At 28.3% G+C, this 17,159-nt stretch overlaps 1 protein-coding gene across 2 annotated transcripts; it reads left to right on the top strand.

Annotated features, from left to right (window-relative positions):
- The first annotated feature begins 3,062 nt into the window (after nt 1–3,062).
- On the top strand, nt 3,063–16,342 carry LOC126844308 (prostatic acid phosphatase-like). Of its 2 annotated transcripts, none has more exons than XM_050582418.1 (10): nt 3,063–3,387; nt 3,879–4,066; nt 5,184–5,285; nt 6,549–6,794; nt 6,925–7,113; nt 7,177–7,300; nt 7,378–7,595; nt 7,658–7,832; nt 7,933–8,028; nt 13,981–16,342. In XM_050582418.1, exons 2-10 carry the CDS (start codon nt 3,959–3,961, stop codon nt 14,091–14,093), a joined length of 1,371 nt encoding a protein of 456 aa, XP_050438375.1. In that variant the 5' UTR covers nt 3,063–3,387; nt 3,879–3,958; the 3' UTR covers nt 14,094–16,342. The 2 variants fall into 2 exon arrangements, with proteins under 2 accessions (XP_050438375.1, XP_050438376.1); XM_050582419.1 differs by lacking the exon at nt 13,981–16,342 and adding an exon at nt 9,423–9,774 and having other exon boundaries at nt 3,066–3,387.
- The last annotated feature ends 817 nt before the right edge of the window (nt 16,343–17,159 follow it).

Below are 17,159 nucleotides of genomic sequence, written 5' to 3'. Positions count from 1 at the left end.
AGTTAATTTTTATGTAACATCGATATACTTCTATTAAAATAAATTATGTTTCGTTTATCTCCATCCCTTAAGGAGATAAACCGCTCCTTATGACAAAAGCGTCAAGCAACTTTATTGCTCTTATTAGCCCAGAAAAAGTTGTTTCGATAAATCCAGTACAATACTTTTTGCTAGTTAAAAATGTTTAGTTGGTATTACCTACTCGATTTTCATTCCGAATATATTATAATCACTGATTTTTATTTATTGTTATGTGGCTAATAGAGCATTATTTTTTGTTTGGTGGTTAACAGAGCACTATAGTCTATAGAGTATAGGTATTACAATTATTAGTTGAAATTTGGCATATTCATGTTGTTTTAAACTCAATAAAGTATTTGAGGGGTTGTCAAGTACAAACAACTTTTTTTCACAATTAGTAATTTTCCTTTGCTTTAAGCTTTTTATGATCAAATGGTCTCATGTGACTGGTATTTTCAAAAATTCTGGGGAGGAAAGTTAGACCTCATAGGCCCCGCTAAGGCTACACGGTTGCACCTAAAACCTTAAAAAAAGTAATTAAATAAAAATTCAGTTTGCAAAGCAGATTGTAGACAATTTTTAATTTTTTTTTTAATGGTTATGCATGTATGTATTTTATTAACTTTACAAGTTAAGAATAATCTATTAAGCATTTTGATTTATCCATTGCATAAATTTAACATGAAATTTAGATAATATTCTAAAAAAGTTATAAAACTAACACTATTGATAAAAATCATTTAACGAAAGTAGTGTGCTTTAAATTGTATTTTAGCTTAGATGCGTTAGATGAGAATGTGTTAGTTTTACAGTTATGTGTTTTTTTTTGTGTCTGAAGTCACCATAACTTTTTTGCCTGTGTATTAATTTAGTCGAAGAGCAATTTATCGATCTATAATAGTATGCGATTTATTGGTGTCTGGTGGTAACACTAATAACATTTTAATATTTTTTAACTAAAAATTACGGCACGCTGTTACTTTTTTAGCAATAGTCGAATTTGTACATAATATTCTCCAGTTACAATCGATAAACGTAAAAATATTTCTCCAGTACAATCGATAAACGTAAAAATATTTTCCCCTATATAAAAGGTGGAAACTTTTTTCTTTATTTCGGTTCTTTTAGGTGTAGTTTTTGAGCTTAAGATCTGAAATGTTTACCGAAATGTATACTTTAGAGTGGAACAATAACATAATATAATGTTCATAAAAATTAAAATCTATAGTCAAACCTTTTTTTTTAAGGAAATACTAAAAAGAAAGGGAATATTTTTACTTTGACCGTAGTTGAGTTGATATGGGTGAGTGAATCAACATTCTCTATAGGTATTTGAAACTGTTTTCATAATAATGTTAACCCATTAACACCGGAGTTTTTTTTTTTTTAATTGTGTACTTAAAAATTTTAAAAAAATTGGATGTTGCCATATGGGCAACGCTAGGCGCTAATGGGTTAATTACGATAAATGTGTAACAACAGCAATAAATTATTGTAGAATATAGACATTTGATTAACTCTAAATTGTATTTAATACTAAAAATTATTTTTTAAGCACATTATTGCCATTACAATGCTATTATCGATATTTGTATTTCTACCATTACAGATTGCGAATCTGTAATGGAAAGTAATAAAATCACTTTCAGTTGTAATCATTCAAATAGATCTGTGACACTGTACTGGCTTTTGTATACTATTGTGTTTTGTGGATATGAATGGATACGATTAGAGTTGATTTTCTGTCACTAATAATTTACTGACCTACCGATATATTATAATTAACATTAAATGAAATACCTATGTACATTACGCTTAACACATTACCTTCCTTCCGCAGTCTAGTTTGTGAAACAAAATAGTTAAATAAGGCTGTTGATTTATTCACATATGGCAACTAGGGTTGCCAACCGTCCTACATTGGCCAGGACAGTCCTACATTTGTATGATTTGTCCTACGTCCAACAACGCTTTAAATTTTTTGAAGGACTATCCTACATTTCAATAAATGTACCCAATAATATAGTTTAGTCTATGAAAAATTAAAAAACATTATTTATATTTCATTATTATTATAAATTATTTTTAATTGTATCTATGATTTAGGTTAATCTCGTCTTGTATTATGTATACAAAGGTCATTGACAATTCAAAAATATTTTATCATCTATGCTTGTATATACCACGGTCTTAGACATAACTCTTGAGTCTTGGTCCAAGACTCAAGAGTCATGTATATTATTTTTTATTTTGTTTGTTCTCATTAGTTTCAATATGCATTTCATAATTAATATTGTTTTTTGTTATGATAATTTATATTAATAAATTTCATTTTTTTATCAACTTAAAATAAGTATTTACTATTTGGGTGAGGCCCTCATTTGGCAGGGGACCATGGGGCCCCGCTGCCGGCTTGGATATGAAAAATATTGTCCTACATTACACAATTTGAAAGTTGGCAACCCTAATGGCAACCTAGAAATGTATACGGTGCGAGTGTTTTTAACATTTTTTTTTTATTGGTTTATCTTTACAAAAATGTTCTAAATGATAAAGATTAAAGAGCCACGCAAAATCTACCTACAGTCTAATTTTTAGACCTTAGTGATTAGTCCAATAACTACTCTTTGAAAATTGAAATAAAGAAAAAATGTCCAATGCGAAATATCCATATTTTCTGAGAGAAAAGGTTTATGATAATTTCTAGGTTTTTAATGTATTTTTAAAGTAGGTACTAGATCTAAAGAATATCCCACACTAGTTAGGAACTAATTCGGTTTTTTCGAAAAGATAATTGTGAACATTTTTCTCGATTTTAAAGGGGAAGTGGAGCTCCGAGCTCAGCAAAGCAAAAATTAATTATGAAAATATAATAATTTTAGCAAATCCCATATTTTACCTGATACCGAAAGTTCATGTTAATCATTTGTGGTATTTTCATACACAGAGCGCGTTGGTAGTGTAGCATAGCCGACGGGTTTTCCGCCACGCCGCGACGGCCGTCATTAATGGGTTGTGGGTATTGGCATCGTGTACTAAAAAGTGACAAAACCTACCATGTACATGTATTGTGAAATTCTCTGATAAACTGCAATCAACTGACCACCATCAAATTTGCTGACTCCCAACTCTCAAGTAATTGACGTTCATTATCACTTTTCAGTATTTATCGTTTATCGCCTTACGGGTTAACTCCGCACTTCGCGCAGTATACTCTATAATCTATAGTATACTGCTTACTCAGACAGCAGACTTCAGTTGATAGTTATCAGTATACTTGTCTATGGATGCGCGGACGGCCGGCTTACTACGCGTTCTCGCTCGGTGTTCATTGTTCGTTTAGTATCGACTTTTCGTAACCAACAGGTAAAGTAAATCAAATTATTGCTCATAGTTAAATGGAAATTGATAAGCGTTAATTCCCTGCACTACCCAACCCATAATTAAATTAATTGTTAAAAAAATAACATTGAACAGCCGTTTCATTTTACATATGTATTAGGTACAAAAAATAACTGGCATTGCTTATTTTTCGTCGAATGCCCCTCACGCTTTCATAAATAAAAAGAGTGGTTTTACCGTCGACAGTAATAAATTTATATATAATATTAGAATATTATACTATATTTATTATATATCATTATACTTTGACCGTCGAAGGACAAAGTATAGCTTGCTCGGTTCGCGACAAAGGGGAAAAAATACAAATATAATTTGCACGTGTGCCAAAAAATCGAAGTATCTGTTGTCACTCAGACCGGTTTCTTTAAATTTTATGATAGTTATGTAATATGCTTATACCAGAGCCATGGACTTCTAAAAACAACATAATATCTCAATTGATGTAATTTGCTTAGTTACTGTATACCAGAGCTATGGACTCCTGAAAACACATAATATCTCAATTAAAAAATAAGTGTAAATATACTACACCAGAATGTGGAAACTAGCATTGTCACTGCTGCTCTTTCTCTCACACAGACATATCTGTTTATCCTCCGATCCGCTGGCCGACGAATATGGAGAATTGGTATTTGTGTCCCTAGTGAGTATAATAATTAATTATTTTAAATATTTATTGGTTTAATAACACCCTGACAACAAAGGTGTTTTGTACTTGTAGACTTAAAATGTTATCTTTACCCCTATCTCCTCCTTTTAAACAAAATTATCTAGTAGAATGACCAGATTAATTAGGAAGAATTGTGGTGTTAAAGTTTTTCCCTTAATGAAGTATTGAATTATTTTTTCTTCAAATTATGTGCTTCTACCATTATTTGATTGATAAATGTAATTTTAAATTGGCTGCTCGTACTTTTAAAGTTATAGGCAAAAACATAATTTTTTTTTCAAAATGCAACAACTATATTAAACTTATTTTTCCCTAACCCTTTAATTTCTTATACTGTAGCTGTCATACCTAGAATATTTATGTTAAATATATCAATAAATTATATTGTAAAAGATTAAATTTTAATCAATTATTTTTAAAACATTTTGCCAAAAAAAAAATATTTATACACATATTAGGGTGGTCCATAAAAAGTTGATTTTTTAATTTTAACCTCAACTAAAAATGTTCTAAATACAATAAAAATAAGATTAAAAGAAAAAATGTAAAAAATATTAATTTTAAACTTACTCAAAATAAGATGATTCAGTGACATGATGAAAATGTAATAAAACAAAATGTTTGTACAATAATGTTTGTAGTTTGCTTAATACAATAATCATTATAACTATGGTTATAATGGTCTTTTTCACCATTATGTTGATGTTTAGGTTAACTAGAATATTTAATTTAACTTTCTCATATTTAGCTCAAAAAATGTATTCATTTACCTAAAAACTCACTTTAATATTGTTAAAGCTACAATATTCTATTAACCCTTAGTGGACAAAGTTGGGCAAATACGACCCCAGAATTAATGACTTTTGAGTCGTATTCATCCCACCCTGTTGACGCAGGGTTAAATTATATTTTATGTGCATTACTGTATGTACAATTCATATATTTACTGTAGCTATGAGTTAAAATATATTAGAACTATAAACAGCTGTAGTACATTTAGGAAAAAGTTGTGTATATTCGAATAATTATAAGATTCTTTTTCAAATTAAAAGTGTTATTTCAAGTAATAATAGTTTAAAAATATTTGAAGCTTTACAGACATGGTGATAGAGCAATTACAGGGGAGTCTTATCCTACTGATCCTTACAAGAATGAGACATATTGGTCTGTTGGATATGGTCAACTAACCAATGTAAGTATTTTAGATCATTTTAAACTATAGAAATAACATTTAAATATTTAATAATAACAATATCATGTGTAATATTTATTGATAAGTTTATTTTTTAAATATTATTATTATAATATCTGTAATAAAAAATCTATATTTCTGGATTATTGGTTTCAAATTATAATATTAAGTATGCATTTTGCATTTTGTTGAGTATTTACAATAATTTAAACAGGTACAATATATTATTTACGATGATTTGTGTTAAATTAAATGAAGGTTTGTATGCACTAAACCTTAAAATGAACACTTAAAGTACCAAAATATGTGTTTATATTATGTAACTTTTTTGTCATTATACTTAAGTCAATTAGCTTTCCATATACCAAGCCTACAAAATAAATCCACTAGTTGCATACTTCGGTCATCATCTTCTTTCAATACTTCTCTAGCTTGTCTCTTGGCTCTCAACTTATATGTCTCCTCTCATTTAAAAAATGTATTACTTATACTTGAGTTTATTCACAAATAATGATTCAGTTAATTCTCTCTCTGTCGGTAACTCCTTGTTTACATTATCTATTAAAATTCCTTTATCTGAATTTCTACTACTGATTAAATATACAAACTCCTGCCAATGGAACAACTGTTGGTCCAATTTACCAGCATAGACTTTCTATGCATATTTGAAGAGATTCATTAATTCTTATATCTCTCACTACCCCAGTTTCACAATCATCCTATGCATAAAAAATTATTAGTAGCATTTTCTCATCTTTGGCAGGGTTAAACTTCCCTTCTCACGCGTCTTATCTTTCCTTAAGTAACTGTTTTGCTGCTTTCGCTCATGTCTTATGAAATGTGACTTTTCACATATTTTGTTTGAATGTTTCATATTTGCTGTACAATGACTATCCCTCTCTAACTTAATATAGACTCATAACATACCAATTCTTTCTTCGTTAACTTCTTCAAATCGTTGAAATTGCTATTATCTAATCCAATGTCAATTTTTTAATTTTTTCGATCTTCAAATTTAAATTATTAGTTAATATTTTAATCATGTATTCATGTTATTGTTAAGATAAATGTATTTATTTTATAACCTCCCTCCCAAAAAAAAAAAAAAATTGAAACCCTGATTATAAAAAAGAAGGATATTATATCATTTAACTTCCATCTTGACTCATCAAAAGATGTATATTTAACTTTGTTTTTAAGAGTTGTTATATTATTATTTTTTAATAAATACAGTATAACTAATTTGTGTTTAATTATTTTTAGGAAGGGAAAAAAAGGCATTTTGAGCTAGGTAAATGGTTGAGAAATAGGTATCAGGACTTTTTACCTGCAATATATTCACCTGATGATATATACATACACAGTACAAGTGTTGATCGTGCTATAATGAGTGCTGGAAGTAATCTAGCTGGACTGTACCCACCAGTTGGGAACCAAACATGGAATGCTGACTTGGGAAAATTGTGGCAGCCAATACCTATACATTCTTTATCGCCCCTAGAAGATAACGTAAACATCTATTTTATTATTATTACATTTTTTAATATTTCAATAATGTTTAAAATAATTACTTGTATTGTTTATAACAACTATAAGAATTTTGTTTAGTAAGTATACAATGAATACAAACTGCTTTCAGGTTTTGACTTATGGCGATAACTGTCCTCGTTATAGAAGAGAATTTCTCAAGGTATTAAACTCGACAGAAGTACGTAAGTTTAACAAAAAACATGAAGAATTGTACAGTTATATAAAGAAACATACAGGAATGAAAATGAAAAATCAAATTTACGATGTACAATTTTTGTACGATGTATTATTAGTTGAGGTAATTATTGTGTAGCGTTTTTAAAAATATATTTACATTATAACGAATTCCATGTGCAATTAGACACAATATAACTACACATTACCTAACTGGACTAACAGTGTATATCCTGAGAAGTTGATGGAAGTATCTAGAAAGTCATTTGAATTGCAAACACATAATTCATTGCTGAAAAAACTTTGTGTTGGTAAAAAACCTTTTTAAAACTATTATTCATGTATAATCAAAACACCATAATATTTATTTAACAACCACTAATTATAGGTATGTTGATCAAAGAAATTGTAATCAACATGAATATCAAAAGAAACAGCACAATCAAATCCAGTAAAAAGTTATGGATGTATTCTGCTCATGATTCCAATGTGGCTGCATTATTAAATGCTTTGAACGTGTATAACAACGAGTTGCCGCCCTATGCTGCTACAGTGTTGTTTGAACTCAGAAAAAATCAAACAAATTCCAGTTCTTATGTTGTTACTGTATGTTCAGCTGTTAATTGCTTGATACATTATTTTAATATGTATATATTTTTTTTTTGAAGGTATCTTATAAAAATTCAAGTACCCACGATCCATATTTGCTACATATTCCAGGGTGTGATTCTGTAGCATGTGAACTCGATCAGTTTATTGATGTTGTAAAACCAAACTTCATTGATAATTGGCATGAAGAATGTCATAAAGAAATTACTAGTAACAAACGTTTATGGTTTTATGGTAAGTATACTATTATATAGTAAGTATGCTATTATAGTATACTGTCATATAATAAAATTTATACAATTGTTTAACAATTTGTTTTTTTTTTTTTTTTTAGGAGTGACGATTGTGTTTTTACTTTTTGTATTCATTATATTCTTTGTGGTTAACAGGAAAGCTTTTTTGTGTTACTGTGGCAGAGACTATCAAAAATGTATGTACAAAAAAGTTGTGAATGCTTAGATTGTTGACAAAAAAAATTTAGTAGTTTATTTTTAACAACTTAAATTTTAAATTAAATTAAGTTTTTAATATCTCGCATAACAACTATTAACTATTAGTATGACTTTCCTTGTTCTATTATTATACTAAGATGTACAAAACTAATAATTGGCTGAATTGTTTTATTATATTATTATTGCATTAGTGGTTCTAATAATGCACGAGCCTGAAAATTGGTATACTATACAAATTAATTAAGATAATTAAGTATATTTATAATATCTCTAAGTCCTTGACAATAATCGCTGCATGCTCTTAATATTATACAGGGTATTATAGTATTAATGTTAATTGTCGAACCATCATACAATGCTTTTAAATGTGTTCTTTTTAATGTTTGCTTAAAATTGTATTTCATTATGTAATACTTCAATAATTTTAGTTAAAACTTTAATGTTGATAAATATGGACTGTGAATTTGAATAAGTTTACTTTTTAATCTAAATTTTTTCAAGCTTATTTAATTATAATTGAAATATTATCATAAATAAAGATATATAAAATTAAATCCATGCATGTACGTAACAACCAGTAAAATAACTCTTCATACTCACCTAACATAAAGAAAAAAAAATTTATCTAGTCTGGAATTATTTCAACAAAAAAATTATACTTTAATAATCAGTTAAATTTCTGTTACGCTTACTACTCAAATTTGGGGGACATATGGTTAATCATGCAAGCAGATAGTGTGCAGCGTTCACTGTTGCCGGTTCGCCAGTCGATCACAGGAACAGCCCCGTTGGCTGTATGGGAAATCGAAGAAGGAGCCTATTTAGGGACACATCCCGAAATAGGTTATGCCTTAAAAAATTACAATAATTATATATATATATAATTATATTATAAATTATAGTATATAATATATAAGCCTGGTTAAAAAAACTTTACTTAGAATTTTGTTTGCAACCCCCCATTTTTTCTTTAATTTAAAAAATAATTCAGTGAAAATTTAGGTTTGACTTTACCTCGATGCGGCATGTAAAAGAGTGTCAAAATGGGGGGAGGGGTGCTGCAAACAAAATTCTAAAGTAAGATTTTTTGTTTAAGTTTATGTGTGTGTATACCATTACTTAACGGGCCTTAAAGGCTAAATGCTGCCATCATGCGACAGTGAGCGCCAAACCCACTGATACCTTACTCAGATAACCACTCGTGTGTGTGTGTGTATTAAATTATAATTAAATTTTTTTATTACATACTATCTTATTTGTCTAAAATTAAATAATATTAAGATTAAATTAACATGTGCTTGAAAATAACTTAAATGAAATACAGTTATTACTAACAGGTAACACTTAAAATTATAATTTTTTTTTCTTTCAGTTTAAAATTACGGTTGAAAGATGAGCTTTTTTGCATTCTGGACCCTAAATACTCAAAAGTCTTCAGAAAATGTTAACTTATTATTTTGATGTGACCATTTATTTATTGTTTAATATAATTATTTGAGGATTATCCAACAAAAATTTGATTTCTATTATTTACTACCACAAAAGCCAATTATAAAATACAAAGGTTCTAATCTTAATTAGCGTTAAAGTCTGATTAAATATTATTACTTTTACAATATTAATTATATTTAATCACAGATGTAACAAAAATATTGGTTCTTAAATTGCAGATTGTTTTAACAGTTGTGTAAATTTATTTCAATATATTTTTTTAAGAATTACAATTGGAATTGTCATAAATTTAATACTATCCTAAAACAAATCCAGTTATTTTCATTTATTGTGGTATTGGTATTTTTTAACAAGTAATGAAAAAGTCTGTATATTAAAGTAATAGATTAATTTTTAAATTAAGTTTAAAGCTTACTTCAAAAGCATTTATTTTTTATTTTTTTCAATTCCTAAAATCAAAAATATTTTTTAACAATAATTAATAAACGATAACTCACTTGTAGGTTGTAGGATTTTCATTGGATAAACGCAGAATGCATATTGTGAACTTTTTTTTGTATAGTTAATTACACGACAACCTTTATCCGAATCTTTATAATAATAATAAGAACATCATATTGTGTAATATGATATATTATCAGATATATTACATATCTGATGTTAAAAATGATCTGTGTGACTAATGGTGTTACACCTTGCCCCTTAGCCTACATATAGGAACAGTTATGATTATTTCTAAGTTATAATCTTTTAAATTACCCATAGTTAGCTGTAAGCAGTCATTTAACTGATTAATATAAGAAGCAAATAAGTTAAAAAATAATTATCAATGAGGCACTATAATTTATAGGTATAGAAAAATTTACTTAATTTGGAATTTGTGAATAGTATGCACGTAGTGTTGGGCAACGATATAATTTTATGTATCAATATCGTTCAGATTTTTCCGATATTGTATCGCGATATCGTAATTTGTATGATATCGATATCGTATCGAAAATATTAAATTTTATGTTTACCTAAACAATTAAAAAAAACATTTAACATACCTACTTATTTATTAATAATTATTAATTAAAAATTTGTTTTACCTAGTTAAATACTAATTACATACAAATAAATAAATAAAATAGTAAATACTATAGTCAACAATATAATATATTAACAAATATGAAATAAGTAAACATAATATTAAAATCAAATAATTAAAAAAAATGTTATTCGATTAAATTTCGATATCACGATATATCATACAATATAAAACAATATCGTTGCCCATCACTAGTAAGCAGTTTGCATTTGTGTTTTGATTAAGTAGTATTGTCTAGTTTTACTTTCGTAAAGTTTTTTTCTTTCTAATGTATTGTTTTATTGTCGTATTGTATTTGTAATCATGTACAGTAGAGATGTAGTAGTGTGTAATATTCATTTTTTCATTTTATGTTGGTTATTTTGTTGTTTGGTCATAGGCATGCTGCCCTAAGTATTAACTATTAAGCCTAATAACAGTAGGCATGCGCAAATACTATAAATGATAATACTTGAAGGCTACTGTCTAGTTGTATGGACTCACTTATTTCCCCCAACATCAGTATAGCCATATGTTGTGATATAATAATAACTGATTTATGTTTGATAAGCCAATGTAAAATAATACAAATTTTGATTTTTAGTGTAGACATCGTTTCAGAATAAGGCTATTTTGATTCCTTGATATGGGAAACACTTGTTGGGGGAAAAATTCTTAGTCAATACAAATTAACATTGACTTTCCGGTGTTATCAATTATAGTATTTGACAGAGTCACCAGAATTCCTGCCTGGAAAAATGTAGTTCGCCTGTGCGACGATTGTCAGCGCTCACGGTATCTACTGCCATAAATATAAACAGTATAAAGCGCTCTACGTCGGCAGCAAAAAATACACTCAGCGTTGGCTTGGGTCTAAAAGGGCTATCTCACTTATTGTAACTTTCGGAAAATGAGCTTTAACATTTTTATTGTCCATCAGGCTCTATGTTAATTTTTTTTACCAAACTCTTTTTAAGTAATTCATTGTTTGGCCTCAGAGTGTCATTATGATCACAGTATAATGTAATAAAGGATGTTTTAGTTTTTTCATTTAGCGGACAAACTCGTTTTTGTCAAAAAATTACATTGGCCCTTTTAGACCCAAGTTTTATAATCAATGCTGATGACAATATCAGTCGTATGGGATTTTAAGCAATATGGCAGGATCCGTCTGTAAACAGTACTCCAGTGTTACTAGACCAGTAAACCCTATTATAAAATGTGATGACATTGTATGCATTAAGAAATATTTTTTTTTGTCATGTTTTTAACAACAAAATATGTTAAACTGATAATATTATACCATAGAACAATTATAGTCGACATCGATTTACGAAGAATTAGATGTACAGCTAGACACGATGTACGTCTTATCGGCTTTAATTCGGCGCAAGTGGGAGAGAGGTAGCCTAAACATTGCCCACTTAGCTAATATAATATGGTTATTATTTAACTAAAAGTCATAAAAATATAACAAATAATTTTTTTGGTCTGTGAAAGTATAAATAATAGTTTATATATTATATGATCGGATATCGTAGACAAAACTACGGATGTCCCCAGGCCTATCCCTAATGTTAAAATAAAGGTTTATCAAAAAATATATTACTCAAAAATGTATTACAAAATAGGATATAAATATCTAAAATATATTATAATATCGCTAATGCCTGTAACAAAGCATAACTAAAATATATAAGGTACGAAATACCGTTCCGTTTACTGCCTTGAACCGGGTGATATGTGTGCTTTATACATACCTACTTATGAACTGTTAACGGTTAAAACAACCACCATTCGTACCCTATTTAACTTTTACACCTCGAAATTTTCTGAAATTTTGTTTCTCTAATTTTTATTTTTTTACCGTGAAACGTAAAAGAAATGAATTTGTTCAATATTGAACAGTAGGTACATGTTGCTCATAACTTACTGAAAAACTTGTGTTTATCGTACTTTGTTTTACTTGTCTACATAATATACTAATTTTTCTTTAAAAATTTAATTTTCTTTAAAATATAGTTGTAATTTTACGAAAATAACTATTAGTTTTACATAAAAAAGATATTTTTTATATTTTTGAAGAACAAATAATGTATAGTTGGGGAAAATAAATAAAATTGTTTACTCACAACCTGTCTAGTTTTATGTTTATACAATTTTGAAACCTAGTTAAAGTATAAAAGCTCAATTACTAATATTAATTAGAGAAAATACAAATATATGAATCTAAATTGTTAAAACAATATGAAGATATTTTTTCTCGTTAATAATGAGGGAGGTACAGCCCCTTAAAGTCTCTAAATTTTGGTTAAAATAAAATAAAATTTTAATGTAAAACCCTAGTTTTGCTTAAGCCGGTATTATTTTTAATGTGTTTAATAGGTAATTTAACTCTTTAGTTTAACAATTTATTTTTTAATTTAATGTGTGATAGCATCTCAGATAATAAAATTATAGCAACAGTCCAAAAGTAATAATGTGCGTATGATAAATTTACAAACTTACATAACGTTATGCATAATACAGTAACTATAGCCTATAGGTAAATTGCACCAGCTAAAATGATATTATTCGCAAGTTATGGAATTTTGTAACGTTTTTTCAGATAGTTTTTTTAGTAGGTAGGTACTAGGTAACAACAATATAATTCTTAGTTTGCAAACACTAATGAATATACGATACGGTTGAAAAACAAACCTTTATAGCTATTGGTCTTAAATAATGAAACCTTTACATTACTTCGTCGAATAATTTAAACCTATAATAATTATATACCTAATAGATGTACAATACCTGTTATCAATAATGAAATTTAACGTTTTTTTTTTTAATTGTATAATATTTTTACTTGCCAATACACAAGATATACAAGGTCATTATCAGTTTTCTCTAAAAATCGAAATGATAAAGCCAATATAATAATAAATACAAATTCGTAATAATTTAACAAATCTTAATGTTATTGTCACAAAAACTAAATGCAAAAACTGTGTAGGTAAATTCCGTTAAAATTTAGTTGGTACTGCCCTTTAATTCAGTTGCAGTTCACCCAGCTTAAGTCCCCATACTATAATTATGCATATTATATAAACGTTGTCGCGGACAGAGCATAACCACAGTTTATAGGCGAGTTTAAAAACCATGTACCTACCTAGTCAAAAACGTCGATTCTTGAACATTGATTCAAGGTCACACGAACCTTATGCAGTAAATGGTTAAACTTCTAGTTCCCTGTTTCTCACGATTATAAAATGTATTGTTCTCATATCCTTATTCTAGCACAAGCTCTAAATTATATAAAAGAAAGGGAAGTGGTAAATTTTTAAATGATTTACAATAGTATAATTTAATATGAGTGCAATACGAATTATATTGACTAATTCTTTTTTTTTCCGTGTAATTCTAGTGTACCATGCTGTACCAAGAGACGAAACCGACTACGAACAAGACGGCAAGAGCCGAGTGGCTGTCTCTTATAGAATGAACTCCGAGTCAGCAGCCACCACTTCGGATGTTTAGTAAGAACGCAAACGAAAAACTCCTTATATAACGCCAGGACACATTTAATTACTATTATTATATTTTTCGGAGGGACATAAACCGAAAGTTTAGGGACTGTCACACATTATAATATAGTAGACTCATTGAGGTTACTCCGATCAAATAATAATTTATTCTACGCGTTAAACTTTTTATCAAACGATTAAACAATAAAATCGCATGTTTCATAGGTTTAATTTCTATAGTGCTTTTTATTATTCATCGTAACTAAAATGGGGCTTAGGCTCGCAACTTCATTCATACATGATTGATGATTTATAATTCTTTACCCGTAAGCTAAAACCGTATAAATGCAAAAACTTGATCCTTTTCGAATATAAAATGTTTTTTTAATTTAAATAGTTAATGAGTGTCGGCTCAGCTGAGAACTCTAGGTACGTTTCATAAGTTGACTGAATAATCTAAAATATTTTTTTTTCTACGTTTACACTGTATATTGGCGGATTAATGTCGATTGGTCAATCATTAAATATCAATTGTCCAATTCACGTGTATTGGACATTTTTTTAAAGAAACACCCGCTGTTCTGAAAACTTGTTTTGCGCTTATCATAATATTTCAGCTTTCGAACACATAATATAATGTTTATTACTTATTATACATTATAATAACAATATAATTGTTTATTACTTGTACATCTAGTGTGCAGGCGCGTGGTGGAGTGAGATACTTGGTATTTGGTAGTGTATCGACGAACGGTCGTCGGTTGAATCTCAGCCACTGGTGGTTTGTTCCTCCGGGCGGACAACTGTCTGGGAGAAAAACTGGCCACTTGCACCTCTCTTTGGGGCCAACCTGTTTAGTAGCGTTAGGTTAGGTAGATATAAACCAAAAAATGCCAAGTCGAAACCGTTTAAGCCCCGATCGGTGGGAATAACGCACATTAAACGTAAGGAAGACTTATTATACACCCAATCTAGTGACAAGATCCAATGCCTAATCCTAATACCTATGTAGAAACCTAATTCAGTATTAAAATGTCATTATTATGTACATAACTAGCCCTATATAATATATAGTGTTAACTATTAAGAGTATTTAGTTATTTATGGTAATTTTATTCTTTTTTTATATATTCATACGAAATCATCAAGAACTTACTTGGAAGTAAGTGTTGAATAATGTGTTTGTACATACTACGTATGTTTTAGGGAAAATCTTAAATAAGTTTGACCATATCGATACCTAATGTTTAACCAATAAGGTTAGGTTATAACTTATAAGGTTAAAGGTTAATGGCTACTTCTAAGTTCTACGTCTTGGTATCGGTAAAACTATTAGGCACCTATTAGGCTGCGGCCACATTGGAGAGCGATGAACAACACGTCAGGGGAAAAATATTGTCATTGCAATTTATTATAATGAGTGTGCACATTGGAATTTTTTTTTTGTAATCATTGGAAATAAAAAAAAATTAAATAAAATACAATAGGGTGATTCCACGTGAAATCACCTAATGTGAGTGCGACTATAGTTTTTATCATACATCCTTTATAGGTACTTAATGACAACAAATATAATTTTTTTTTTTGGGCCTATATATTTTGATTTTTAAAAAACTTATCCAAAAACACCTCATATTTCCGATTTTGTAATTTAACCACCGATAGTGGTATGGACATACAACATGCACAGTTATAACTCTAGTTAAGTGTACTTTAACTATATTTTGAAGAAATATATTTTTTTTAATTTTTAATCTTGAGAAATTGTTTTTTTTATTGTACTTTTGAATTTTCAAAAACTTTTTGGGGTCAATAAATAAACAAATGTAAAAAGTAATTTGTTTATTTAAAAAGTAAGCTATGTTTTTATGACCCATATCATCTTTGAACCAACACGGTTATTTTAGTCATTCATAGTATTTCGATAGAAATGGATAATATAACATTTTTCGTATGTCATTTGTATTTACTAATGATTTAATTAAAATACATTTTAACGATTTTATAAAATCACCAATCAAACAACATTTATATTTTTAATTTTAATCAAAGGTAATATTTGTAACGCGACCAAACTATGAGGACTAGATCATGTTGACACCTATATGTATTTGTAAAATGTGTGTGGCCAATAAAATCATTAATATTACGTTTTTACATATGCATATATTATATTATAATGATATCTTATAAATATATTTATATTTAACCATTTACAATTTTTGTCTTTCGTGCATTATTAAGTGTATCAACTATTAAGACTAAATTTATTATTATATCATACGTGTAATATTTATTATTTAATAAAATCATTATAAATTAATAATAGCTATATTAGAACAATAGCAATCATTTTGACTGAGTAAATTTGTATTATATATATTATATATAATTATGTTATTAAATATTATTTGTATTATTATATTGTATTATATTATATTTCTTATACTTGACTGTTGTGCCCAATCCTCCTCATTCACCTGATCTAGCCCCCTGTCACTTCTTTTTATTCCCCCGAATGAAAAGTGACATGAAAGGAAAGAGAATCGCGGACGTGGCTGATGTAAAAACAAAAACGACGGAGGCGATTTCAGGCATCACAAAAAATGAATTAAAAAAATGTTTCGAACAGTGGAATAAAAGATTAGACAAGTGTACTAACTCCAATGGAGAGTACTTTGAAGGAAATTAACGGTGTTTTGTAAAAAAAAAAAATCACTTTGTACGAAAATAGTTCAGTTTTTTTTCCCCTCGTATATCGTCGAAGAATAAATGTTTTATGCAATTCGCTTTTTCTTAAGTGACAACGAATATATCTATGTATTTGTTTTGTTATTGGAATTTTTATGTTCTAATACCTAATTAACTATCTTTTAGAATTTAGTAGGTGCTTAACAAGTACCTAGGTAAAAAATAACAACTATGCCTACACAGTTATTACATTATATACATTATATATACAGGGTGATTCTTTTATCATAGACCATTCAATATCTCATAAGGTTTAATAAGACATTTTATTTTATTTTTTCATATTGTTTTTATATAATATGATCTCAATTTTTCACAATTTGTTTTT

The sequence above is a fragment of the Adelges cooleyi genome, unplaced genomic scaffold (assembly GCF_023614345.1).
Source record: "Adelges cooleyi isolate 19-005CV unplaced genomic scaffold, UGA_ACOO_1.1 ACOO_flye_CR_arks_rails_tigmint_CR_PRNA_651, whole genome shotgun sequence".
In the NCBI taxonomy this organism is placed as follows: Eukaryota; Metazoa; Arthropoda; class Insecta; order Hemiptera; family Adelgidae; genus Adelges; species Adelges cooleyi.
This window is presented reverse-complemented; position numbering and strand designations above follow the sequence as displayed.

What these genes read in the sequence shown, in the direction of transcription:
- LOC126844308 (XM_050582418.1), top strand. Translation starts at nt 3,959, where the DNA reads ATGTGGAAACTAGCATTGTCACTGCTGCTCTTTCTCTCACACAGACAT. An exon ending in GATATGGTCAACTAACCAAT is followed by an intron (nt 5,286 to 6,548) that starts GTAAGTATTTTA and finishes AATTATTTTTAG; the next exon opens with GAAGGGAAAAAAAGGCATTT. An exon ending in TATCGCCCCTAGAAGATAAC is followed by an intron (nt 6,795 to 6,924) that starts GTAAACATCTAT and finishes AACTGCTTTCAG; the next exon opens with GTTTTGACTTATGGCGATAA.